This window comes from Lepidochelys olivacea (genome assembly GCF_965140295.1).
Source record: "Lepidochelys olivacea isolate rLepOli2 genome assembly, chromosome: 9".
In the NCBI taxonomy this organism is placed as follows: domain Eukaryota; kingdom Metazoa; phylum Chordata; order Testudines; family Cheloniidae; genus Lepidochelys; species Lepidochelys olivacea.
In genome coordinates this window covers 77,401,471-77,429,093 of record NC_140419.1, presented here as the reverse complement: position 1 = coordinate 77,429,093, position 27,623 = coordinate 77,401,471, and the positions used below count along the sequence as shown (strand labels likewise).

The 27,623-nt window shown below is 53.9% G+C and overlaps 1 protein-coding gene across 1 annotated transcript; it reads right to left on the bottom strand.

Moving 5' to 3' along the window:
• Nucleotides 1–248: 248 nt before the first annotated feature.
• Nucleotides 249–27,376, bottom strand: LOC311526399 (phosphatidylinositol 3,4,5-trisphosphate 5-phosphatase 2-like). The gene is made up of 27 exons (XM_084639377.1): nucleotides 27,237–27,376; nucleotides 25,759–26,369; nucleotides 21,276–21,339; nucleotides 19,931–20,069; nucleotides 19,449–19,602; nucleotides 18,832–18,972; nucleotides 17,464–17,551; nucleotides 16,187–16,273; nucleotides 14,687–14,794; nucleotides 14,029–14,143; nucleotides 13,467–13,573; nucleotides 11,982–12,084; nucleotides 11,243–11,439; nucleotides 10,132–10,249; nucleotides 9,669–9,765; nucleotides 8,993–9,131; nucleotides 8,618–8,717; nucleotides 7,745–7,833; nucleotides 7,060–7,141; nucleotides 6,835–6,924; nucleotides 6,268–6,384; nucleotides 5,428–5,516; nucleotides 4,853–4,940; nucleotides 3,974–4,129; nucleotides 3,570–3,645; nucleotides 2,671–3,235; nucleotides 249–1,791 (listed from the first exon to the last, which is right to left on the bottom strand). Exons 2-27 carry the CDS (start codon nucleotides 25,893–25,895, stop codon nucleotides 1,780–1,782), a joined length of 3,258 nt encoding a protein of 1,085 aa, XP_084495503.1. The 5' UTR covers nucleotides 25,896–26,369; nucleotides 27,237–27,376; the 3' UTR covers nucleotides 249–1,779.
• Between the last annotated feature and the right edge of the window lie 247 nt (nucleotides 27,377–27,623).

Here is a 27,623-nt window from a genome sequence, read left to right as displayed (position 1 = left end):
TTTCCTCCCAGAAAGAAAATGCACCACAGCAGAGCGAGAGTGAGTGAGTGTGTGTGTGTGCACGTACATCACATACGCACACAAGCTCCTCCAGGACATCCTTCTACAGTGCATGTGATTCAGACTTACAAGCGCCTCTTCCCACCAGGTCTGTCACCAGCCAACACCTGGCTCTGCTTAGGAAAGGTTTGAGCGTTGTTGCTCAGGCTTGAGGGGCACAGGCAGAGCTCTGTGGGAAGACCAAGACTAGCAGGAGGGCTGCAGGTCAGGGCTGGGATGGATGTGTTGCTAGAGCTAGCTGGAGGGAAAAGCTTCGACCAATCTTGTTCACAATTTGCCTGGTTCTAGCCAGCACCATCACCCTCCTCCTGCCTCAAGCACCAACTTCCTCCTGTCACCACAGGGTCAGAGAAACCAGAAAGTGGACTTGATGTGGAGCTTCCTCACAGCTTTGTGGTTTTATTGTTAATAGAAACAGAAAGTGCATCTCATGAGAAACCAGCAATATGGAGCCTATAAAAACTCCATGAGGCAACTGCAGCTAAACACAGTGTGATTGAAGGCACATGGCAGGAGGATGTGGGGTGCTCTGCAAACACCTACCTGCCATATAAGGGGCCGAGCAAGCAGCTTTGTTCTCCCACAGAGGGACCAGGTCTCTGCCCTCCAGGGTGGCTGGAAGAAGCTGTTGCCCATACATAATAAGTGCATTAGACTAGAGTGTTCTCCCCTATGATGCACTTGGAGGCCCCATGATGCTGCAGTGCTGGGGCTCTGTCCTCCATGTGATGTTTCAAAGTTCATTTCAGAGCCTAGAGAAATCAAGCCCTTGTGACCAAGCTACAACGCACATCTGGTGCTCCAGCACCTGTGTGGGCAGAGACTGGGAGAGGTGCCCAGCTAGCCCAGGTTGTAGAGTCACTACCCACATCAGCTGTATCAGACTCAACAAGAAAAGTCTCAGCTCCAGTGCAATGTGGCCACATGGACTGTCGCTCCCACCTCCCCTGGCTCAGAGTGTATCATGCCTCTATACAAGTGGAACAGGGCTCAGCATTAGGATCCATGCCCACCAGAGGAGAAGCCAGGCCCTATCTGTGGCTCAAATAGGGTGACCAGACAGCAAATGTGAAAAATCGGGATGGTAATAGGAGCCTATGTGAGGAAAAGACCCAAATATCAGGACTGTCCCTATAAAATCGGGACATCTGGTCACCCTAGGCTCAAACAGGGAAGGAAGAAAAGTTAGTGCTGGAGTCGCAGTAGCTGCTGGGGCTCCCCTGCTATGTTCTGGCTCCCCTGAATTCCCAGTCACCTCTCCATGGAACCCGGCTAGACAGTTTGGGGTTGTGGCAAGTTTAACCACAAGGCTAAACGTCCTTTTGGGTCCAGGCCTTTGGCAAAGCCTCAGCCAGATGCACAGGGCATTTCTGCAGCCACCGCCAGGGGAGATTATGCACGATGATATCAGAGTGACAGTGAAGGTTGCAAAGGAAGGCAGCAAGGGGGATATTTCCAATCCAGAGGCTTTGCCCAGTGACACCGGATCTTGGCCCTGTCCCAGGGACAGAACACCTTCAGCAGCTCTCCACCCCCTGCACCAGGCAGCTGCCCAGAGGAGATTAGAAGGGCACGGAGGAGTCTGGATGCCAGATTCACTATAGGTTTGATTTCAGACTGGGTCCCTGCTGCAGGCTCCTGGGGCTGCTCTCATGGAGCTTGGCTTGGATGAGCTTCCGATGAGTGGTGTTCAGCACGCCAGTGTCCAGCAGGTCCTGGTCAGTGATATTTCTAGACAAGGGAGAGAAGGAGAGAAACTGAGGGAGAAGCCAGCAATGCAGCACAAGGCAGGGGACTCAAGCACCTATGACTATTGGACATGGAAGGACTATGGGACTCCACAGGTCATCTCCCCCTAGTCTCTGCCCTGCGCTCTGCATCCAGGGCTCAGCCAGGAGACCCCAACTCTCCTCCTGCCCCATGCTGAACTCAGAGCTCTTGCCAGGATGTCTGGAGGCACACGAGCTGGACTGTCATACTCCAGTAAGGCACAGTGGTACACATGAGCCAATGAGCCCTCACACACCGCTATCCTTACGATACCTGAAGAATTACAGATCATCCCAGCCGTTTTCATACAGCCCTTCCTCATACTGTTCCAGGCCCAAGCGGCTCAGCCACATGCCAACATTCCGGGGTGATCACCACTACCACAGGGCCACTCGGAAAGAAGAACCAGGATATGGCCCAACAGCATCACGCCAGGGGACTACAAAGCAATGACTCTAGCCCCAGCTCTGCCGAGTCTCCTGAATCCAGTCCTGTGCTATCCCTGCTCATCCCCCCTCACAGTTCTGCTGAGATGCCTCCCTTGTGACCTGCAGCATTCTACTGTTCCAGCCCCAGGCCTTTCCTGAGCCAGACTGACTGTGGTACCCAGTGTGGACAAGGGAACTAGGATGGGAGACCCCAAGCTCGCTGGTGCCCAATCAACACATTTACACGCAGGTCTCCAGAGATTTGTGCATTAACATCCTCCCTACACCTGAAGTTCCTTCAAGGCCCAGCATGAAGCCCTTGCCAGGCATGGGGTGTCTTGTCTTGATGCATCATGTCTACCTGGCGTATGAACCAGTTGGTGCTTTCCAGTGTGGGTTGCCCAGGACATACCTCTCTAGCACGGTTGAGTCGGCGAGTGTCCCGCTGGGACCCTGCCCCCTCCCAGCAGCTCTGCGGTGGTGGCTCCAGGGCGCTGCGGGTGTGGCGGAGCAGGTTCTTCCGGCCCTCTGGCTGGCTGGGGTCCAGGCAGCTTCCTCTCTTGTGGGACTCTGTGTCCACGTCACTGAGGCACCAGGCCATGTGCAGGGCTGTGAGGGAACAGTCACCCGACGTCTGCGGGTGTCTCGTCAGAATGGCTGACTTGGGCCTCTTGTGCCTCCCAATCTGGGAGGGGCTGAGCTGGTGCTCACAGGAGATGATCTCGGGGACAGAGTAGTGGGGGCTTCTCTGTAGTTGTTCCTTGGAGGAGGAGCAGGCTTGTGCTCCTGTCAGGCTCTGGAGCCTGCGGCATGGAGAATGGTCCAGGTACCTGTCAGCCTGCCTGTCACTGGCCTGACTGTAAGGAGGCTCAGACAGGCTGGGACACTGCGCCCAGGTGTTGGGGACCCCCTCAAATATGAAATAGGCTGGATTGGTGTAACTGCCAGCTGCCTCCGGGAGGCTGAGGGGCCGGCTCCTGAAACAGACAACAGTCGAGTGGGTGTTTTTGCCCAGAAAGACAACTCCAACAGATAGATCATCCCAACACCCTGGGACAAACCCAACCCCAGTTCCTGGCAGAGACAAACTGACCGACATCCCCAACACCATGACAGAGAGACAACCATGGCACTCTAGGGCAGATGGACCGATAATCCTAGAAGACAGACGGACAAGCAGCTACTTCACCCGCTCAGAATGCACCCTCATTCGGAAACTGAACTGAACAACTCCCATCATGAGCCCTGGACTGGCAGCACCAAGTGTCCTAGCAGGTTAATGGCCAAGGCGCGGCATGCTAGCAGCGTTACCTGATGGCACGCAGAGCTGGCTTGGAGAGGGTCGAGAAGTCGGACTCCGTCTCGTCTGTCTCAAAGCTGATCCACTCTGCACAGAACAAAGACTGTAACGGTTAATGGGAATGCAGCAAAGGAAAGTGTTTCTACTGAACTGTCAGCCCGGATGGCGGGAACTCCCAGCTGCTCCAGTCCCAGCCTCTCCCTGCTGGGAGCTCTAGAGGGAAGGGGGCAAGAGGAATGGCAGCAGGGGAGCTCCCACTTATTCCAGGCCTGGCCTCTCCTGGTGCCTCCTGGAGCAGGAGAGATGGCTGCAGGGGAGCTCCCCCCAGCTTCTCTGGGTTTTCCCTGGTCCCCAAGTGGGGAACTGAAGCCCATATCTCTGAAGCAGCAGCAGTTCAGTGGCATGGCTGTATTACCGTAGAGCCTCTCGCGTGTGCTCCGCCTGTCCTTGGGGACTCGGACCTTCATCCAGCCACGCATGGAGCCTGTTTCTTCACCCCGGTGGAAGAGGAAAGTCTCAAACTGCTGGGCCAGGCTGCCAATCATAGATCTCATGGCAATGCAGCACTCACCTGCCCAGAGAGCACAGCATCACCTCAGAGGGTGGGGCACCCCATAGTCACTCAGGCATCCACCAACAGCAGCTAGCATCCTCCTCCTCCCACTCGCACATTCCCATGGAAAAGTACTAGGACCAGGGACTGGTGGATGCCACACCACAATGTGACATCCACCAGGAGCATGGAGCTGTTCATATACACAGAGCTAGTGTCCATTGGGGGTGGGGGTGGCTTGTCCTGCCAAAACTCCAGATTTGTCCCTAGTTTCCCTGTAGCTTGGAGAAACCATTTTCTCCTGGGGGAGATGGGAGTCAGTCTCCATGGTCACCACATTCAGGCTACAGCACATCTTCAGTGAGGCACCAGCCTCTCCTTCCTGGGCCTGCTCTGATGGTCAGGGCCCTGCACTATCTGCAGGCCCCCAGGTCCTCCCCCTGGGTCTCAGGGGCAGCAGGGGCTGAAGCACAGTGCCCTGCACTGCTGTGAGGAGACCTGGCTGCTGTCCCTCAGTCTAGTCTCTTGCTCCTTGCTTCAGGAGGGGGCAGGTTAAGCCACAGTGGGACCTGGACCCTTCACGAATGTTGATGCTCACACTGATCCCCCTGGTCTCCTGCTCTGGGCTGCTCCAGAACACAGGGAGCCCAGTAGAAATCACCTTAGCCCTCTGTGGGGTTCATGTGCCATCCTGGCCACTCCCTAACACTCCCCCTTTAAGAGGATGTGCTGGACACACACCATATGACTCGCAACTGTCCATGCCCTTGATGCTGAGGAGCAGGTGCTGGTCCAGCAGGTACTCCAGGTCCGACAGGATGGGGCTCAGCTGCACAGGGAGAGACAACAACTCTCAGAAGATCTGCAAACTGCCAATCCAGCCACAAAGCCTGAGTTCTGGGCCTGAGCACTGGGCTTAGGTACAGTGACATCACAGTGACCCCACTGTCCTGTAGTGCAAGGGAGAAAGCCCCAGTGCTCACCACTGGGTTCACTCTGTGTGCAAAAGAACTTACTCAGGAGATCAGCCAGGGAAAGAGAGCACCAGGGAGTCAGGACAGAGGGAGAGGGATGGGGTGCCCCAGGGGCAGGGCCTGGGAGAGAGAGGAATGGGTATGCCAGGGGAACAGGGGATGGGGGGGCATTTCAGAGCCAGTGGGGTGGGAAGTCAAGGCCAGGGAAGGGGTGGAGGAGCCAGGGAGTCTAACAAAGTCTACAGGCTGTCACTCCTTATAGTCTGCCTATGTCCTTCTCACCTGCTTCCCCTTTGTTGTGCCAGACACAGCCCATGCACACACCCCCCTCACTGTGCTTACCACTGGCAGCTGTTTAGCTGACCAGCTGAGTTTGAGGAAGCCCGGGATGTCGCTGCTTTGGGAGCTGTTCTCCCCACTCCGCTGAGACTCTGGCAAGAAATTAAGAGAGAATTACAAGAGCAAAGCGGCGTCCTGCTGCCAACCTACCCACCCCTCTCTCCACCTGCTACCAGCCTCACGCCTCTTCCCTGCCAGCTCCAACCTCTGCTAGGCACCAACCACATTGCCATGGGGAAGGGGAGTGGACTCAACCCAGGACAAATCCCAGTTGTTTGCCATTGAGATAGAGCTGCCAGCCCCATTGCCCCCAGAAAAAGAATCCCAACACAGGAACAGACTGCACGGAGAGCACATCACCCACTGTGGAAATGCAGCCACCTCTGAGGTGAGATGTAGCCTCTGCTTATACCATGCACAGCAATGGTGTACAACAGGACAGGAAGTTTAGAAGAGGCCCAATCCTTGTGAAACTCAAGGCTGTCACAATCTAACCCAAGTGTGACACCAGCATTACTCTTCAATTCTCACACAAAATGTCTTGGGATATGTAATGAGCGCAAAAGCCAGAAGCTTGGCTGTCCGTCTCACTTGAAAAACAGCACCTCGTGCAGCACAGCAGCCTGGGCCCTGAGGTCAGTAACGATTCCGGGGCGGCACCCCCTTCTGAGGAGCCCTCTGCAACACAGCGCCCCTTAGCACTGCACCGGGGTCAGCACTGACTCCGTGAGGAATGTCACCTGTGCTGCCCCCTGGCAGCGCTAGGTTTTCCTTGCTGGTCTCCCTTCCGGGTGCTAGGCAGGCTTGGCATGTGGCCGGTAGAGATGCCCAGGCTGCTCTCACCTTCCAGGCAGTAGGAGTGGAACTCAATATAGCACTTGCTGCGGCTGGCTGTTTTCACAATCACCTCGATGCTGTCCCACTCGATGCAGGCCAGGGACTCGGGGCTGGAGCCAGGAGCTGCCAGCACAGAACAGCAAATCAGTGTATGCTGACGGGGCCTCACCCTGTCCCCAGATCTGTCCCCTCAGATGGGCTGTTCCCCTGCTGGCTGATATGACCCCTTGAGGACCTGGGCAGGGTGTCAGATTGCTACTACCCCAAAAGTAGCAGGGAGGGGTCAGTCATAGCTCAGGTCTGTCTGCAGGGTCAGCAAAATGAATTCCTTGGATCCTACTCCCCAGGCAAAGATTGACCTATTCATCTCCTCACTAACAATGCTAACCAGCACTGCTGGCTGGTAGCCCTGTGGCGACATGTGTTGGCCCTGAGGACACTGCATTTTGAAAGTGATGGCAGAACCTACTCAGCACATACGGGGCTAGGACTGCAGCACTCCAGCCCTAGATCCACCAGGGAAGCAGGCCCTCCCGACCCTGTCCAGTGGCCAACGGGAGGCAGCCTCCTTACCCTTCCTAGGCACGAACTGAGATGTCACTCCCACCTCAAATGTGGCAAAGACAGGCGAGTGGTCACTGGTCACAATGTCATCAGTGCAGCCTGAAACACGGAAGAGGGAGCCACGTCACTGCCACAGAAACCCACTGTTCCATGCCCCTGTTCCAGGCTGGGCCTTGAAGGTGCCAGGCTAATGGCCTTTGTGCTTCTAGGCAGCTCCCGGGGCTCCTCACTCACCATATGAGTTACAGAGCATGTGAGTCTCAGGGTGTGACTTCCACAGGATGCGATCGCACCATGAGGGAACGTTGATTCTCACCTACAACCAAGAGCAAATAAGCTTTAGGTGCATGGCTGAGCCTGGTTTGAGCTGCTTGGATTTCCCTGCAGCCTCCGACACTCCCAGCGCATCTCCCCTCCCAGCTGAACTAGGGAGGTTACTATCCTGTTCATTCCCAAGGGCAGGGTACCGTTCATCCCAGTGTCCCTGAAGGCATGGGTTCCCCGCTGCTCACTGTTCAGGGACAGCACAGATCACAGTGCGAGAGAGGCAGGGAGTGTAGGGTGAGGCAGTGTGGGCTGAGCACTGGGCTGGGAGCCAGGAGCTCTCGAGCCCTAACCCCAGCCCTGCCATTGCCTCACTCTGGACTTCCTTGGTCCAGCTATTCCCTCGTGGCCACAGGCAGCCAGCACAAGCCAGAGGAGCTTCAGGGATCCATCCTGAGAATAGGGATGGCTCAAAGCCACAGTGTCTTCATCCCTACCCTTAATGCAACTCAGCTGGAATACAAACTCGAGCCTGCGGGCCCAGTCCTATTCCCTCTCCCAGCCAGGTAGGACCATGGAGCACCTCACTTGGGACAGTCCCACATGGGAGGCCTGGCCAGATCCCAGCCCCTTCCTCTCGAGGCCAGACACTCACCCCTGTGGTTTTGAACTTCTGCCAGACATAGCTGTCCCGGGAGCCCCGTTCGTATCGGTACGTGGGAGGGAAGGAGATGTCTCCCTCACCTGGAAATGGAGCAAACAGGAAGACCTGGAGGCGAGACTGTGCCAGACACCCACAGCCCAGGGCAGGCAGATACTGCCCACAGAGCCCATGGCAAGGCCAGAGAAATCCAGTCAGATTATTCTGTCAGACTAGAAAAACCACCTCCTCCCCCACTGACACACACACATCTACTAGTGCCCCTCAGCCCTGAACTTCATCCCTGCTCTTGCTCTGCCAAAGCACTTCCACCCTGGCCTGTAGCCCCTCTGCTATCCAGCCCTGTGCACAAACATCCGCTGGGGACTAAGCTGAGCCATCTACCTCACTGAGCCTACCACCTGAAGCCGGGTTTCTTTTGTGCACCTCAAGGTTTCTTGCATATTTAGACACCTTGTAGCTGGGAGGTGACACTAGACTGTTCATGGCTGGGGTAGGCGACAGAGTGATGGCTTGGATGGGTGAATCTGTGGAGTCTAGGTGTGGGGGGTGTGGTGAAGCTCATTGGCCCATAGCTGTTATCTGCATCTTGTCAGGGGTTAAACCCCAAACCCCAGTTAAACCCCAAACCCCATCCTGGCTGTGCTGTATCTGCTGTTTTTGGGGACCTGGGGGCTCCAGTCTCTCCTGCACATTTTGTCAGCAGTTGTAGAGCTTGTTCTGCCTTCAAGCATTGTTGAATTGTGAGTGCAGGAGGTGGCCAGGGGGCATGGTATACGGGAGCCTTGCTGGGGGCGAGGCTGCAGACGGGCAGGCAGTGCTCTGGGCGGGCAGTGTGGGCTCCCCATCTGTCCCCATAGCACTCACTAAATCGCAGGAACACCTTGTTCTTCTCACGCTCCAGGGTGAGCTGGTCCACGGCCAGCAGGGTCTCAAACTCCTTTTTGTTCACATGAGCGAAGATGTCCTGCGAGGGAAGAAGGGAAGGTCCATAAGCGCTAAGGTTTGCAGGGCTTTTCTGTACCCTTCCCCCAGCACGGGCTCCCACCACAGGAGTCCTCAGAGAAGACAAGGAGCTCCATGTTCACAGTCCACACCCATCCCCTGCATGCCTTTGGGGCTGGGCTGGGCTGAGGGACTGAGCTGCCTGCCCCAAGAGTGTTCCCACAGGTAGCCCGTTCTCGAGAGCAGCTGTGCGGAGCTCAGCAGCAACCCAGGGCACAGATGGGACCAGTGTCCTACCTGGACCTCCATATCCAGGCGGTAATTGAGGTCTCCAAACCAGAAGAGGTGGGTGAAGCGCAGGGTGAGATCGAAGCTGCCGAGTCTCTTGTCACCCAGGACCAGAGAGCGCAGAATATCACTGTAGTTCTGGTTCCGCCTGCACCAGGTGAGGGTGGCACAAGGCAGAGCAAATCAGGGAGATCCCCCGGGACTCCACTGCCCTGCAAATCCGCAGGACCCCACCTGCCTCCACAGATCCCCCTGAGACCCAGCTCGCCCTGATCCCTACCTGCCCCCACAAGGCCCCTCTCCCTGACCTCGCCAGTTCCCAGCCCCTACCTTCCAATTTGACAGTGATCAAAGTGGCATTAACCCCAGCCCCTTCAAGCCAACACCTTGGCTTCTCCCCAGCCCTGCAGTAGGCTGGACAGTGTCCCAGCCCTGCACACATCTACTCCAGCCAGCTGGAAGAACGCAGCCTTTGGGTGAGCATGTCCAGCCCAGTACCCAGGCTGTCTGGCCGTGGCCGGGAGGCTGAGATGAAGGCTGACTGTGGCTGAGGCAGAGGAAAGGCCAGGACGTGGTTAATCAATACAGGAGGTGATGCACTGGCTATGGGGCAGCTGTGCTGGCATTCCCAGCCCCCTGAGGGTCTCATATAGGAACAGGGTTCAGGAAGCAGCCCCCCAATCACCTGTGTGTCTTCTCGCTCCCCGAGGCCAGGTGGCAGTTCACAAACCCAAACGACGTCCCGTTGAAAAGGAAGGAGACGCCCACAGCCCCTTTGTTACCTGAGGAAACACACCAGGCACAGTCAGCCCTCAGCCCTGCATGTTCCCCTTGCTGGGGGCTCCGCACAGGACCTGGCTGTCCCCATATGCTCTGATCCCCACTGGGACCTGAGACCTGCTCACCCCCTGGTATGGCCCCCGGAGCACTCCCCTCTGCCCCAGATACAACCCAAAGATTGCTCCCCAGCTCCCCTCCCCCTGTCCCAGATACAGACCCCAGACCACTCCCCTGCCCCTTCCCCAGATATGGCCCTGGAACATGTCCCTCCTCCCACCCCAACATGGCCCTTCGAGCATTCCCCTGCCCCGCAGTGTTCTCCTCTCCTCCCACTCCAGCCCCCAGATGCCCTTCCCCTTTTGCTACACCTAGTGTGTTTGCAATTCCTGTTTTCACACTTGACGTGTTCACATGACTGATCCGGCGTTCGTGCTCTGGTTTTACCAGCACCACAATCTTGATGCTCCAGAGGCACTGTAAGGCAACCTGCAATGAGATTGGGGAGGGAGTGAGACCACCCCAAGAAAGAGTAGGGGAATGAGAGCACACTGTCCTCTTCTGGAAATCACGCTGCAATAGGCAACCCTCCTGCAGCTGGGCAAGGCATCCCTGAAGCCTTGTGTACAAACACCCCCTACCTGGGCCCAAAATCAGGTTTGGATTTGCAGCGTTTGCTGGGTCTGGCCTGAGCCATTAGCTCACTCCTGGGTTCTGGGCAAGGCCTGTCTGAGCTCAGGCTGTGGGGAGATTTCTCAGGCCTTCGTCCCAGCTCTCTGGGCATGACCATGGCCATCCGTGCCACAAGGCCTAGCTGTAGAGGCCACAGCCTGAAAAATGGCACCACACAGATCAGAGAACATGTCCTGCCTAGGCAGGCACCTACGAGGATAGCTAAGATAGAATTCAATTCAACTGAAGAAATTACTCTCCCAATGGGAAGAAAGGGAGAGAGAAGCCAGGGCCGTGAGATAGAGAGAAGAGGACACAAGTGAGAGGACAAGCTCAGCTTCCCCATCTCCCACTGGAAGCATTTGTGGGTCCCTGAACTGTTCTCCAATCCTTCAGCCAACAGGTGGCAAGGGGGATGGTGAAGGAAGCAGAAAGGTGAGGTCAAACAAGCCACCAAAGTGTCTGAGCACCAGGTCCCAACAACAGGCTCCATTGGGGGAGGGCATCTTTTCTGCTTGTCAAGGGCTCTGGTAGTGTGTTGGATCCCTCTGGCTTTATCTTAGGCAGTTGGTTATGGGTGTAACAGCCCCAGAACAATTGGTTGCTGAGTGATCTACTTCCAATAATAGTTGGATGCAGGTAAGTCTTTCCAATAGGCTCTTTACTGAGTGAGTGCTGGCAGGCACCGCTCCTTACAAAGCCAGAGAGGGCAGGTAAGGTAAGGGGAATCAAGAGGAACAAGGGATACTAGGGGACATGGGTGCTGTCCCTCCCTCAGCATTGGGTGAATGGGGTGGCCTGGGCCCATACCACTCGGAAATCTATGGACATCAAGGTCTTCAGAGAGGCTCGCAGGAACTCCACCCATTCGCGGTCCCCCAGCGAGTTCTCCTGGGTGCCAATAACATAGATGTCATGTGGGATGCCGGCTGTGGTCTCATCCTGAGTCTGTCCCAATCCCCTCGATGTCAGCCATGAAGCCATGGACCTGGGAGGTGGAGCGCTGCCTGAGGAGAAACGAGAGATGGGATCAGATTGCTACATTTAATTGCCTCCCCACCCCTGCACCAACCCAAGCGCATTGGTGGAATATGAAGTCCATGAATTGGAACCACGCTGGGTGAAGTGGGATTTGGTTACCTCTCATTCTGCGCCAGGCCCTGGGGGGTCTAATAGGTCCCCTGTCAAGGATGGAAAGTACCATGGCAGCTCTTGAGTCCAGCCAAGAGACCTCTTGTTTCTGAGGTTTGCTGCCATGTCCCACCACCACTGACCATATATCAGCAGCTCTATTTACTCAGCAAAAATACAAGGTGTGGCAGATGCATCATGATATTGACCCACCATAGCGCAGACGAGCCCAGGTAAGGCCTGATGGCGAGGGCTTCTCCAACCTTCTCACCCCACCAGGACTCAACAAGGATCTCAGAACTCCTGGGCATTGCTCCCTTTGGAAATCTCTAGAGATTTCAACTCCAGAACTATCCCTGGATTCACAACAAGAACCCGTTGTCACGCTGGAGGTCTCTGAGTTGTCCCTACTCCTTACCCATGTTCCATGTCCCAACGTACACAGAAATGAGGTCTGGCTCATCCAGGTTGGAATGCTGGATCTTCATGAGCTGCAGCAGTTGACAAAAGGCCTCTCGCTTCTGCAAGAGAAGAACACGACTGCCTGCTTGGGTCCTGACACAGAAGGCAGAGTTCAAGAAAACATGGTGCCCAAGCTGAGCCACAGGTCTGTCCCCACAGATCTGCAGACTGGTGGTGGCCAATGTTTAACTACCAGTCTTCAGTGCAGGGCTCATCTGTATCACCCTGGAGCATCCCTAGTGGTGGACAATCCTGCTTTTAGCTGTAACCCCCTGTCTAGTGATGATCAATGGATGTAACTGTCCTACGACCCACTTCTTAGGAGAAGAGCACAGGAGAAAGGGCCTCCAGGACCACAGTCAAGCTCACATGGGCATCATGGAAAGAGGCAATGAGAATAAAACTTGACCATGGTTGGGCTGTCTGGTGTGGCAAGACCACTGTCAGTCGTGCTGACCAGCATTGTCTCATTGTGTCCTAGTTCTCCCCCGTCTGTCTGTCCGCATCCACCTGTCATCTCTCGTCTTCACTTAATGTGAAATGTTTGGCACAGGGACTGTCTTTTCATGTTGTGTGGTGCAGTGCCTAGTACACTAGGGTTCGGGCCCACTATAATAATAAACCCCCAGGGCCGCAAATCTCTAGGCTCCTACCAGCTAAGGAGTAGAGGGAGAGGAGGCCCCATGCTCCAGCAGAAAGCAATGGAGCACACTGCAGCCTCACAGGCCAAGCCTCCTTGCTGAACAGTTCAGAGTCTAGGGTTAGTCTGTGATTAGCTCTCTTCAGTGCACCTCCCAGCATAGTATCTAGGTGATTCATATAAGTGCCATGGTCATCAGCTACCTGTAAACACACATGCAAGGCACACAGGGAAAAGAAGCACAGGGAAAAGAAAAGCAAACAGACAGGGAATCAGGATACTGGTTCCTCTCTACTGGATACCAATAAGCTGAGGGCCAGCTCTGCCGACTCACACCAGAGGTGGAAAGCAGTGCTGCCTGAGAGGTCTTTCCCACACCAGCAGAGGGCAGTGCTGCACAGCCACATGAGCACCTGGCTCTGAGGATGGGCTGAAGCCCCTTGTTCCCCTCTCTGGTTTCATGGTGATGTTCCATCTCCTGGGTGCTGAGGGGAAGCCCTCACCGACTTTTTCAATGATCCCTTTGGGGGGGACAGAATACCCTACATCCAGGTGTCACTCAGAGAGCTTGGTCTAAGGGCCCCTGCACGTTCCACGCCAACATCCCCTCATTGCCCACATACAGCAGAGCATAAGTGGGTTTCCTACCGGCCAATTCTCAGAGGTCGGGCAGAGAGAGCCTGGATGCCAGCCCACAAGTAGGGCTAGTCTGCACCAGGGGCAAATACTGCCCTGAGGCCTAGCCCTAGTCTTTTGCTGCAGTGAAGCTGGCGGGAGCCCAGCTTGGGGAGGACCTCTTACCCGTGCGTTCTGGAAGATGAAGTCCCTGGTCAGGCTTCTGTGTTGATCTCTGTCATACACCAGCCTCACTTTGCTCTGCATGCTCTGGTATTTAATCAGCTGCAAGACTGAAGACAGCCACGCCAGCGACAGTGAGACACAGAACAGCACAACCCCCAAAAGCACAGCCAATACATGCCAAAGGAAGGGTCCTGCTGCTGCCTCTCAGCATGACACAGAGGGCTGTGGATACGGCTGCCCCTCATTCCCCCAGGATGTCACACTGCAGGAAGGCAGCCGGCACTGAGCTCACCAAGCGGGGCTCTTGTGTGCATCCAGCAGGCTCTGGCTTATTCCTCCCGTCCTTGGGATAACTGTTCAGCAGATTACCCAGGATGAAGGAGCCCATCACCCTGGCTTCAGCCAGGCAGCCTAGTGATGGTCATGTTCCATTTGTGCACCACAGAGTATTCTTGACCTCTCACTGCTGCTTCTCCCATGGGTCTACTTCCACAATGGGCCAATTACCCAACAACCTTCCAAGGCCTACGCCAAGTCAATGGAATGAAGGGGTTTCCCCTACTTTTGTCCTGAGAGATGATCTCCTCTGGAGAGCTGCAGCCCCTCTTTGTGATGGCCATTGTCCCAGACTCCACGTCCACTGTCAGGGAAGCCCTCTGTGTTTTGCCCACTTTCACCTGCAGCACAAAGAATTAGGTTATTGAGGCAGGTGCAACTAGGCTGGGTGCAACTGAGGGCAGCAGCAGGGAATGTATGCCCCTTTATCTCTGTATCTCCCTGGAGTGTACAGATGGGCCAGGGGCTACCCCTCTGCTGGAGGGGCACTGCTCGATGAGCTCACTAGGCAGGTGCTGTAGCTGCTTGAAGGCTGACTTCCTCCACTCCTATGTCTGAACCCCAATGTATTGTGGCAGGTATAAACCAGCTCTTCTCACGCTAGCTCCCGCTGTCCACTGGAGAACAGGAGAAGGGCAGCCCCACAGATTTCCTGCCCCTCCCTCCAGATTGGCTTTCTCAGCTGACTGAAGGGGAAATCACACCCCATGTTGCCGCTCCGACAATCCCACTGCCCAGATGGCCCACAAGCTGCAGGCCCCACATTATGTAGGGCCCAAGCTGATCATGCCCACCCGAGTCTCTGCCTGTGCTGGGAAAGGCCCTATCAAAGGCCCGACAGGAGCAGTGCAGCGGAGCTTGCCACACCTAGGTGCCCCTCTCACCTCAAAGCTCTGCACAGCCATAGGCTTGGCAGTAGGTGGGTGCACCACAGCCACACTGGGAAGAGCCAGTTTGTGCTTGATCACTGTCTCCTGCAGTGTCTTCAGCACCTACAGAGAAAGAGTCAGAGACAGGCAGGCAGGTGGTAAGCAACACAAACAGAGGAACCAGCTGCCCAAGGGAGAGGGTTCAAATCCAGCTGCCTTGCCAGCAGGTGAACTTGGGTTTAGTGGGAGCAGGAGATTCTAACATGTTGCTGGCTGCAGGGCATGGCTTGGCCTTCCTGCTAAGCACAACAAGTGGCAGGGGGAACTTTGGAATTGGGTCCTGATGAGGTACCACTTGCTGTTTGCTCTGTGTCTGCACAGATTAAAGTGAAGGCAACACCACCTATTAGTCAGAGAGGGAGACTGGAGCCCTGGGTTCTGTTCCTGGCCCTGCCAGTGACTTGCTTGCAACCAGTCACCTCCTCTTTTGGTGCCTGAATTTACCCATCAGCTATTGGCACTACCTGGCATGTATTGACTGGGCAGTGCTGGAGCCATCAGGGTGAAGAACCCAGGCAACAGTCAGCAGAATGTGCTCCCTCCCACCCAGCGCTCCTCTCACCCAGGATGGGGACAAGGTGAACAGCTCGTGTTTGGGAGAGCCATACACAGACTCCGTCAGCTTCGCCATGGAGGCATCCAGAGTGATGGCTTAGCTACAAATCACAATGCTCTGCTCTGGGAAGGAGGCGATGACACAGATCTGTCCCTCATGGCTGTCCTGCAGGAGTGGCAATGTCACACTGCTGGTGATAGACATCTCAGCGAAAGTGAGCAGGAATTGGGAACCAGGTGACCCAGTGGGGCAATACAAAGAGCAGAGAGGCCCAGAGGCAGAGGTTGGTTTTTGAAAGTGTTAAATTGGTAATGCGAGTTGTGAGTAAGGTGTGTGTGTGGGGGGTGGGGGGGGGCTGATTGGCTAGAACCTGTTAGGGGTGGGGCTAAGGAACTATAAAGCATTCTCCAGGTGGAAGGAATTTCCTTCCCTCTAATCTAATGAGAGGCCTGTGCTCTTCCTGAAGTTGTCTCTAATGTCTGGGCGCTCAACCTAGTAGAAATTTGCTCTATCTGGGTTTTAATTTATCCCAGGAGTTTGCTCAAGTTTAATGATCTTATTCTAGTCTGGAGAGCTAGGGGAGATTAGTAAAGGTTTAAATTAGTAGCTCTTCTACCCTTCATGGGGGAATTTATAAAAGGATATTTCTTCAGAGGTTGTTGCTGTAATTCTTGTAATTTAAATTTACTTCCTCTGGGATCTTAAATTCTAAATCTCCCTATATTTAATGGAATTCTAACTTCTGCTCTCTTTCTCTTCTTCTTGTAGCTTAATCCATGAGAAATGCACTGCTCATGTGCCATGGTTGCAGTGTGGCAAACTTGTTACCCTGGGCTTCTTTGCAGAGTAACGGTCCCAAGCCCTAGCAATGTGTGCTGAGATTAGAAACTCATTAGTACCTTTTTCTCTATAGAGGAGAGCAGGTGGTTGACAGTGGCGATCTTGCTGAGGAGCAATTCAAGGTCTGGATCGCCGGCCAGGAGACCCTGAACAGAAAGAGAGACAAATTCTGATACCTGGTGCTTTTAAAGCAGCAATGACAGATTAAACTGTAGTGGACATGTCCAGAAACCTTAGCCAGTTTCCAGGGTCACTTCAGTACCTATGGCGAATAGAGCCGCATGAAAAACTGGGTTTTTCTCCCCCAAGTTTGGTAGCCAAACTGGAAAATCTGAAAAAATTCATTTTGAGTCCAAACTGATTTTTTTTTCCTTATTAAAACGCAAAAACATGTTGCTTGGGTCAAACAAAGCATTTTAGAGGTTGCCGTGAATTGAGATTTTTTTGAACCATTTTGACATTTCTGAAACTTAATTTTAGGTATTCTCAGCCTAAACTATTTGCTGAATTTCTGAATAGTTTTGGTGCCCCACAAATGCATTTTTCAGAAAATTTACTATTTGCCAAACTAAAAAAAAAAAAAACAACTCTCTAATGTAGGGTGACCAGGTAGCAAATGTGAAAAATCGGGACGGAGGTGTAGGGTAATAGGCATCTATATAGGAAAAAGCCCCAAATATTGGCACTGTCCCTATAAAATCGGGACATCTGGTCACCCTACTCTAATGGTTATTAACTGCACTTTGGGTCACTAGCAAATAGTTGGGAAGGTCTGAAGACACTTCTCTACGGAACCAAAACATACACACCCAGTTTAGCACAATTAGCACCTCTGGGGGGAGGTCTGTGCAGGGAGCTGCGGCACAGGACTGAGGTGCACAGGCAGAGCAGTGAGGGCAGGTTAGGGCTGGAACAGCGTGGGCGGCTTTGGCTCAGGACACAGGTCTCCACTCCCAGGCAGATGCTCTGGCCTGCGTCAGTCCAGCTGAGGTGTCCCAGACCAGATCCCTGACTTGCCCCACCCCACCACTTAAGTATTCTCCCTCTCCCAGGTCCCTGCATTGCAATTTCCAACCTTCACTGTAGCATCTAGCCTGCTGCATCTGAACTCCCTCTGGATTTGAGCTCTAGCACTTGGTTCATGAACACAGGCAGCTGGCTGGGCCTCGCTCCAGGAAAGGAGCATGGTGCCCTCTATGGGTGAAGATATGCAGGAAAACGAAACCCAAACAATGAAATCCCCCATGACCAACTTCCCCCTCCAGCCTCGACATGCTGACACCTCCAGTGAGGCTCCCTGCCCTGGGCCAGCACTTTGGGGAAGGGGAGGGCTCACCTGCTCTCTTACGGGGCTCCGAGGGGAAGCCGGAGGGTCAAACACTTTGGCCAGAGTCTCTAAACCAGCCAGCGTGAAGTCAATCTCACTGCAAAGGGAAGAGCACTGAGTGGGGAAGCTCTGTTTGGTCCAAGGAGCCAGTCACCAGGACACCCCTGCTGGTCCTCTCCCAGTTCCCGATAAGCCACCAGTCACACCCATTCAGAGAAGCTGGGCTGGGGGCAGGAATCCCACATCAGGCCCCTCTGTCTTACTCGTGGGGAGTGCCATCAGGTGGTGCCACCTGACACCACAGTGCCAGGAACGGGTCCTTCCCACCAGAGAGTGTAGCAAACCAGAGACACTTTCAGTGCCGGAGGAGTCTAAGCAGGGCTGGGCCTAAGACTCCACAAAGCTCAAGGAGGGGGCTGGGATCAGGCCCCTCCCAGAGTCCCGGCAGGGACAGTAACTGCCCAAGAAGCTCCATCACAGTGCCCTGCAGCTGACTCAAAATGAGGAGGCTGCTGAGGACCGGATTACAGACGTGCCCTTTCCTGGTTTGCAGGGCTCAGGGAAGCAGTGCAGGAGGCTAGTTCAGCTGCCTCAGGCTGGTACGGTCTGAGCTGGGACCCCTGCTGCCCCAAGCCTTCCAATCTCCAGAGGTGGCTGAGGCCTGGCTGTGGCATCTTGCCAGGGCCTCCAGATTTAAAGGCTTTTGTTGCAGGGTGACTTGGCTCTGCGATGTGGGCGTGCTTTGCAGTGACTTGCTAACACAGTTGCTGTTTAGGCACTTGAATTTGAAGGATGCAGCCACTGAGGGAGAGGGATAATTGGGAGGGAGGAGAAAGGGGCTGTAATTAGGGCTGAGACCAAGCAAAGGGAACAGCATGAGACCTTCCAGGTGGGGATTTCTCGGCTTGTGGATGAGCTCAGTGAACCACACTCCCCCAGAATCCACACAAGAAGAAATTCACACAGGCGTTTTGTGGAGGTCTGCAGCTTTAAGGTGCTCTGGATGCAGGAACTGGCCTGGCTTCCTCGCAAAGGCCTTGTGCAAGCTGCCTCCTCGCAGGGGGACTTTCTTTTGCAAAGCAGCAGGTGCCATCTGTACCCAGCACATACGAGACTCCTGAGGGGAAGGTCAGGCAAAGCAGCAGATGCCAATTTTACCCAGCAGAGAACAGCTGGCCAGCGTGTAAAGTAGCAGACAGCATCTGTACCCAGCACAGATGAGATGCCCAGAGGAAGAACTGAGAGGGCCGGGTATGAGACATGTAAACCAGACGTCCTGTCTCTAGAGAACAGACAGGAAAGAACAACCTAGCCCTAGGACCTCATGGGGCTTTTCTGCCTCTGACTAGGATGAGTCTATTGCCCTTCATTGCTCACCTGTGCAGCCCACGGCAGGCGGTCACTAAGGCTGTGCTCAGGTGTCTCAGCTGCAGGTTCCCATTCCTCAGGGCCTCCAGGTCAAGCTGTAAGTGGTGACTGAGGTACTCGGCCATGAATCCCATGAAATCGCTGGCCGGGCTGCAACAGGTGGGGATGTGTGAGCGTGCAAGGGAATTTCTTATTGGCAGCCCCAGCTGCCTGCCCCCATTGTGCTGATGCAGGTGCTGCCCCTGGCACCATGGTGGGGAAAGTCAGCGGCTATTGCAGACCTCCGGGAAAAGACCGGGCTCGTTGCCAGGCACCCTGAGCTCTCCAATCTCACTCTCACCATGTGGGGCTGGGCAAGAAGGGGTGTTCTAGTACCACCTGTGGGCAAAGGCAGGTGCTAGAGGTACAGCCCCCACTCTGCCCTTCAATCAAGCTGTCCAATTCCCCCCCCGCCACTGCTGTGGCCTCGCCCTTCCCAATGGGACAGTTTCCACTCTCCATAGCAGGAAGGGAAGGGACACCCTAGCTCTCCTCGCACATGCACGGGTAGCTCGCTCCAGCAGCCTCTGGACATCCCAGTATATAGTGCTTGCTACTTGCTCTGTGACAGGTGTGCCAGGCAGTACCTGCTGTGAACCTGCTCCTGCAGCCTGAGCTGCAGCTGCTGAGATATCTGGGCCTTGTTTGGCTGAGCAGTAACCCACCCACTGGTGCTGCCTGCGATGATCCCACTGTGAGGCACCAGGCTTGGAGGGTGGCTGGCTCTGCCATCTTCACCATCTGCAAACACAAAGGCACAGTATCTTAAGAGAGAAAAGTAACCAGTTTCCCCTCCCCCAAGCCCATCCCTAATCTCCCCGTTGTGTCCAGCATCCTCGCTGGGTCAATCGGGTGTGGGGTGAGTGGAATGTTACACCCCATTTAAGCCATGACCCCCAGGCACAATTAGGTGCAGGAGAAGACTATAATTCACTCTCTTAGGGAGCTGAATGGCCGATCTGCACCCTCCACATCCCCCCATTTCATTTCCTTCCCCAGTCCATGGCTTCATCCAGCCCCTAAATGCCCCCCTTACCACACACGCACCCCCCAGCCCCTCCAGACTCACCAGAGTCCTCCTCCACTGGCTCTCTTGCTCTGTTGACAGGGTAGAGCAGTGGGATCACCAGGCCATTGTTGGGTTGTTGGTAGGCCCCTATTAGATCAGTCAGGGTGCGGAAGCATTTGGCCTGGATGCCCTGGATGGTCTAAGGGCAGAAGAAGAATGGCTGTTGCTCTGGCACGTCCCACCCCAGACTCTGGATACCCATGGCATCCTGCAGCCAGCCCAGGAAGGATTAGAAACGTTATATCTCTCTGTTAGGTGCAGCTAATGAGCCTGTCTCGGCTCAGGGTGCAATGGAAGACTGTTCTCGTCCCAAGGAACTTACACTCCACAAGACCCTGGGGAGGGCGCTCACTTAGAACATTAAATAGCCTTAGCTTTCTCTCCTCTGCCCTGACATCGTGCTGGGGAGGGAGGGAGTTTGCCTAATGTGGGTCATTGTTCATGGGCATCTGTCTTCAGGAGAGATTTGAGTGAGGAGAGGATGGGGGCTCTGGGACAGGAAGATCATTCCACACACAAGGGGGCAACCTGGCAGCCATCAGAAAGATGGGAATGGGAGGAAGACCCAAAGGGGCATGGAGGCTGGTGCCATTGGCACAAGTAAGGGGAGAAGTGGGGACATACTAAGAGCCAAGGTCTGATCTGAGTGGGTGGAGCAGTGCAGGGCTGTAAAAGGGAGCACCTCTTGGATGGGATATGATCACTGTTTTCTGAGAGATGTCACCCAATCACATGCAGCAGTTTAGGACAGGAAGTGAACAAGAATCCTGTATCCAGCTGAAACTCAAGGTGAGTCAGAAAGGAAATGGGAAGAAGTAAATGTTTCTCTAGAGCCATCCCAGTTATGATTGTAACATCTAATGAAGGCATGCAATATCAGCATCGAGCGGCCAGCAAGCTGTGTTCCCAGGTTGTCGCTGAGCACAAGGCCATACCAGAGATGAGTCTGAGGCTATGACGCACTACGTCTGTGCAAAGGAAACACATCCTGTGGGCTCTGAGCACTGCAGGTGTCTTACGCAGAAAGGAAACCACAGTGCTAGTTTGTGGCTCCCAGCAGGGAGGGAGGCACATACACCCCATCCCCAGATGCTGCCAGTGGTGTGTCCTCCCGTTTGTATCTGCAGAGTAGAGGGTGGAGGCAAGATCCTTCCACATCTGCTTCCTGTGCAAACCCCAAATCACACAGCCAACAGGGGATCTCCATGCCTAGAGGCCATGCAGAGAGGTGCCTTAAGCACACCCAAAGGAGAGAGATTCGAGGGACAGCAATACTAGTGATTGTGGCATCTCTGCTACAGCTGCCTCCTTCCCACCGGCAGCCAGTGGACCCCACTCCACCCACCTGCACGGATAGCAGCCCCTCCTCATCGGGCAGGATCCTATAGGTGTGCACGTGTCTCTGGAACCTAGGAGGAAACAACGAAGTATCAACACCACATTTCCACCCTTGTGGGTCTAACAGTCAGGTGGGGCCAGTGACGGTGGGAAGAGCCTTTAGCCCATTAGGAAGGCAGGAAGGGATCACAGCAGCACCCATGAGCTCCACTATATCTGGATGAATCTGGAAACCAGTTGTTCTCAGGGAAATGAGGGACAATAATACTCCCATTCTCCCAGCTTCTGTCTTGTCTGGGGAGTTTATGATCTCCCTGAGGCAGGGACTGTCTCTCACCATGTGTATGTGAGTGCAGTCCCTACCCCAATAGGGCCTCTGGGTGTTGCCACAACACAAATACATCATAAATTTCTGTCCCATTTGGGAGCAGCAGTCAACGATCCCCAGCACTGTGATAAAGGGCCCAATTGGCTCTCAGAGCATTACCCGTAATTAGTACCTGGGACAAAGGGGGCAGAGAAATTAAGCTTCTAACCCTGGAAATAAAAATATCTAAGCTGTAGTAGCTGCCCCCAACCCAGGCCACACGACAGGGAGCCCCATTGATGGACGTATGCCCTGCCCCCATTGAAGCCTGAAGCTAACTGGCTTGTCACATGGATAAACATCCTTGTTTGGCCAAAGAACCCCCCACAAGGCCATTGCAGCTGGATACTGGTTCTGACTTGAGCCCTCACTCCTGGTGTGGCGGGAGGGTTTGAGTGACACATTTCCCTCCCGCCTTCTCAAGTGACAGGCCAAGCACAAAAGGACTTTATGGGCAAAGGTTTCAGGAGAGGCCACTGATTACAAATGCTTCCAATTCTGGGTCTCAGCTGAAGTACGGTGGGCCTGGCCCATGGTATCGTGCTGAAGAGTCAGACTTCCTGCAGCTCATGTGGCCACTCCTGTTCAAGTGTGAATTAAACTGCCCACAAAAGGACAGCCTAGGCCTGGGCTAGTGAGAGCGCATCCTTCTCTGGGACCCCGAACACCTCACAGCTACTCAGAACCAAAGTAAGAGCTTTGGAGAGAAAAAGTGCTTAGCAGTATCTAAGCCCCTGCAAGTTCTGGGGGCCTGGGCAGCTCACTGGTTAAATCCCCAGCATGCGCTGCGCCTCCCACACTCCTCAGGACCATGTGTTTGTAATTTATACCATGCTCTGGGCCAGGAAAATATCGGAAATGGAACGGCATCCTTCCAAGACTCTTAAAGGAACAGCATCTTATTCCTGCAGCACCCTGACTACTAGCTGAGCTTTCAGTGAGTTATGCAGATGTGTCACTTGGTTGGGAGTTGGGATCAGGGTGGCAGCTCAGTCACTGACAGCACAAAGGGACACCTGCCCACTCAGATCACACCCAGCAGTTAAGCTCCAGACAAAGGCTTTAAACCATGTTTAGATAAACCTGATACAATGTCGTCCTCATGAATACGAGCAATTGGACAGCACTGGCTAGCCAAATGCAGTGCAGAGCCCTGCTACTACGTTCTGATCCAGAGCCGCAGGACCCCTGGCTAGTCCAGCCCTGAGCTCCCACACAGATCTGCCAATGCACTCAGCCCTGACCTACAGAATCTCTGCTCATCCAGTCCTTGCACAGCTGCACAGCTTGCTCTGCCTGCTAGTGCAAATTTTAAATTGTGTTTACGATCAGAAATGTGACTGTATAAAAATGGCTCCTCCTTACTCACCAGATCTGAGTGCCACGCACATCAGAGTCCAGATCTGCTGACTGCAGTGACAAACTGGTTTTCACAGTCTTTTACTCCTATAAAGCCTACAGGAGCCAGTGCAGCTAGAGGAGAGGGAACTGGCTCAGTGGGAGCTCCTGCATCACCCACACAATTCTTAACTAACTAGCTAATTGCAGAACCTTATTGCTGATAAGCCAGAAAGAGTCCAGCGCAATTATCCGATCCCAGGGGAGTTTGCAGCACTGGCTGCTCGAAAAAAAATGACAGCTTTTCACTTCCATTTGTATACAGGCATTTTTAGAGCAGAATGCCACTTTAGACTTAAGGGCACTAGTAGGGTCTGGGTACCACGGACCACCTAGTGAAGAGTGAATTATTAGAGGAATTACGAATACGTGGAGCATGGGGGGAATAGGCGGCCCGCATCAAAACTCCACTCTGAGTTCCCTGCACATACTGTCCTCATCAGGGACATGTCCTTTTTGTGCAGTGCCATGCATGGGTGAGGACTTAGCAATCACTTTCCCATGCCAGGGATGGACATTTAAAGGATCTCTGTGCCCTGGAATCTAAAGAGTTAACTGTGTGCTTTGCGGGCTGGCTGCTGCTGAGTTTTGGGGTGACTTTGTTTTTACAGAGTCTGGATTGCACCCACCTGCGTGACTCACTCCCGCACTCACAGCACTAGCAGGACCCTGCAGTCTCACACAGTGTGTAGTCAGTCTACTGGACACCCACATCAGAGACAGACGCTGCTAGGACAGATGGGGACACAGTTGGGGCAGGCTTTCTGGAGTCTAAGAACCTGATTCTGCTCCCCCTTACACTGATTAATTGAACATGGTGTAAATGGAGAATCAGACCCGAGGGTCACTGCCTCCGCAGCCACATTTCACAGATCCTGTTCCCAGAGCAGGGCTGCTGGCACCTACTACAGGACAGGCCCAACAAAGAAAGTAACAGAACGCCGCTAGCCCCCAACTAAAACCTCTCCAGCGCATCATCAAGGATCTACAACCTATCCTGAAGGATGATCCCCCACTCTCACAGACTTTGGGAGACAGGCCAGTCCTTGCTTACAGACAGCCCCCGCAACCTGAAGCAAATACTCACCAGCAATTACACACCACACAACAGAAACACTAACCCAGGAACCAATCCCTGCAACAAACCCCATTGCCAACTCTGTCCGCATATCTATTCAAGGGACACCATCATAGGACCTAGCCACATCGGTCACACCCTCAGGGGCTCGTTCATCTGCACATCTACCAATGTGATATATGCCATCATGTGCCAGCAGTGCCCCTCTGCCATGTACATTGGCCAAACCGGATAGTCTCTATGCAAAGAATAAATGGACACAAATCAGACATCAAGAATTGTAACATTCAAAAACCAGTAGGCGAGCACTTCAATCTCCCTGGACACTCAATAACAGACTTAAAAGTGGCAATTCTTCAACAAAAAAACTTCAAAAACAGACTCCAAGAGAAACTGCAGAACTGGAATTAATTTGCAAACTGGACACCATCAAATTAGGCCTGAATAAAGACTGGGAGTGAATGGGTCACTACAAAAAGTAACTCACACCTTGTCAACTGTTTGAAATGGGCCACCCTGATTACATTGGCCTTGTTAGCGCTACAAAAGTAATTTTCCCTCCCTTGGTATTCACTCCTTCTTGTCAACTGTTGAGATTAGGCCACTTCCACCTTAATTGAATTAGCTCGTTAGCACTGTCCCCCAACTTGGTAAGGCAACTCCCGTCTTTTCATGTACTATGATATATATTCTGCTTACTGTATTTTTCACTCCATGCATCTGATAAAGTGGGTTTTAGCCATGCAAGCTTATGCCCAAATAAATGTGTTAGTCTCTAAGGTGCCACAAGGACTCCTCATTGTTTTTGTTTAAACCAGGCAAAGCCACTTGCACTCCAGGTCCCCTTAGAAACAGGATTTTCCCCTGCATGGGGAAGGGCCGGTGGTGATGGGATATCTCATTTAGCCACTTCTCAGAAAAGAGGGTTCCCAGGTTACATCGCTCAAGGTGTAGCCAGGACTGTCTTACAGTCAGGCTGTGTAGTCACTTCTACTAGAAAGACTCATGCTCATTCCATTGATATAGCTGCACTGTAATCTAGGGGTTGGAGCATGGGTTAGGAACCAGGGACACCAGGGGTCTAAACCTAACTCAGCCACTGTCTCACTTTGTGCCCTTAGCCAAGTCACTTCACCTCGCTGTGCCTAGTTTCCCCATATGGGAATACAATCCTTACCCACTTGGTTAATGTCTGTGCAGGGCTTTGAAGGCTATCAGCGCTCAGCAATATTATTAGTCACTCCCACGATGAGCAGCCTGGAGACACCAGAGCCAGATTCTCACAGCAATGTGCGCGCGTGTGTGCATGTTTACACCATAGGATAAGGTGGCCCTCATTAGCAAAGGGCATCTCTGTGTCATTATTCCCTATTGACCTCTCCAGGAATGCTCCAAGGAGTCAGCGCACCGTCAGAGACAAAAGGGATTAAAAAGGCTGGCACCAGCCTGAGGTGCAGAGAGAGATCTCCAGGAACCATTCACCTAAGTTCAGCCTGCTTCTCACCCTGGGTCTGGGCACTGGGGATTTGGGTCTCTGGATCAGAGCCTTTTGGCAGAACAAGCAGGTTTGTAAGTGACAAGAGTCAGAACCTGAAAAAGGAAAAGGGACAGAGAGAGACAAAGATGAGAAGTGAGTTGGGCACTTACAGCAGGCAAAGGGCGTATGCCCCAGACACGGACTCGCTGTCTCGCACCAGGAAGCACCCATCCTTCCCAGCTTTGGCCAACAAATCCTCAGCCACAACACGACTGATATCCCGGTGATACCAACTTGCTGCTGTCATTCTCTGAGCTAGTCAGGCATGGACTGAAAGTTGTCCCCAAAGGTAAGTCCACCCTAGGGATCCTGCTGCCACAGAAGCTCTGGGATCAGCAGCTGCTGTCAGTGATCAGGCCAGACTAATGGGGTCCAAGCCAGAGGGTTCAATACAGAGGCAGCGAAATTTGTTGAGGCAAGAAGGGCTCCCAGCCCTTGGATAAATTAGGGACTGAAGATCAGAACACAGCTGTGCCAGCTTCAGATCAGCATGTCCTGCATGTGGTCTCTGATTCATCTGTTCCACCCATTAGGAGACACTGTCTTGGATCTGCACGACCATGTGAACCGAGCCAGGCGGAAATCCCCCGAACATTTAACTTGGTCCAAGCAGAGCCAAACGGGGCTAAAGTTTGCTGAGGAGGGCTGGTCGTCCAGAATGCTGGTACACTCTTCATCTCAAATCATTCCGATGGGCCTGCCGGATAGGAGAGGGAACGAGCTGGGGAAGGTAAAGACAAATGTAAAGACAAAAGAAGGTAAAGACAAAGACACTTCTCCTGCAGCAACTTCCAGTAACCGTCTACCCCAGGAAGCTGCCAGGCCCCCTGCCTGGCCTTCAGTTAGGGGCCTATGGTTCCCATGAGAGCCTGAACAATCTCTGCAGCAGTGAAGGTGACCCTATCACAGGATGACAAAAGGACCCATTCTGTACAGGAGTCCAGTAAAAGCAATCTCCCTTTAATAGGGATGCTTAGAAGGGGGAGCTGAGTTCCAGCCTGGGATTCCCTGGGACTGTCCTGGGCAGCAGGATCTGTGCTACAGTCAGAAGAGGAGGGAGTTCCCTCAAACTGACTGTTCCCATGGCAAAGGGTCTGCATGCTAGGATTCCCTGGGGTCTGTCCAGGGAGCAGCCTAAGGGCAGGGCCCATTCACTTCATTAGCCAGAACACACCCAGGCAAATGCCATACAGGGATTTTATGACCTCTCCAAACATGTGCCCCATCCAGAGCTTGGGCCATTGCTCTGGGAGCACACAAAGCACGTACCCTGTGCCCACGGGGCTCTCAGTCACTCCCTGGGGCAACTTAGTCCAGTGCCTCCCGGAAAGCAGACTGAGCTCCGCTAGCTGCTGGTAGCTGTGCTGAATGCTAAATGTCCACTTGATGATTTCAGTTCCCCCCCAGCCCCTGCCTCCTGACTGCACCAGGTATACACCCCAGCCTGTTGTGGCTCCCTGCAGACCCCTAGCTGCTGCATCAAAGCCGGACACATCCCAGACTAAACTTGGATGCTTAGCCCAGGCCCCCGCAGTCCTCCCCTCAGGAACACCCAGGCCCAGGAAAGCTTTCTCCAGTGGTTCTTTACCAATGTCCTGTGGAGTAGGAACAACAGCATCACCCTGCCTGCCAGATGGTTCCTCCGTCCTTCACCTGGCTCCAGCTGGACCTGGCTCCTTTCGGCACAGTCTGGCTCTCTCACTTGTGCTCCTCTTCCTTCTTCTCACCACTTTCCTCTCCTCTGTGGCTGTCCGGACCAGCCTCCTCGCTCCCCCTCCCCCAGGTTCAGTCACTCTGCAGCAGGCGCAGCGGCAGCCGCTCTGCTAGAGGAAGCCAGTATTAGTCATGAGGGTGCAGCATTCACATTCTGCCTCCATTCTCACAGCTCCAGTGGTTCAGGATGCAGCCCTGTTTGCAAGGTAGCCCCAGCCCTGTGGGCAGGGGCAGCCAGAGGAGCCTCTCGTGGGGCCAGCTG

What these genes read in the sequence shown, in the direction of transcription:
- LOC311526399 (XM_084639377.1), bottom strand. Translation starts at nt 25,895, where the DNA reads ATGACAGCAGCAAGTTGGTATCACCGGGATATCAGTCGTGTTGTGGCT. An exon ending in TCTCCTCTATAGAGAAAAAG is followed by an intron (nt 14,795 to 16,186) that starts GTACTAATGAGT and finishes CTTTCTCTGTAG; the next exon opens with GTGCTGAAGACACTGCAGGA. An exon ending in GGGAGCGAGAAGACACACAG is followed by an intron (nt 9,132 to 9,668) that starts GTGATTGGGGGG and finishes CACCTGGTGCAG; the next exon opens with GCGGAACCAGAACTACAGTG.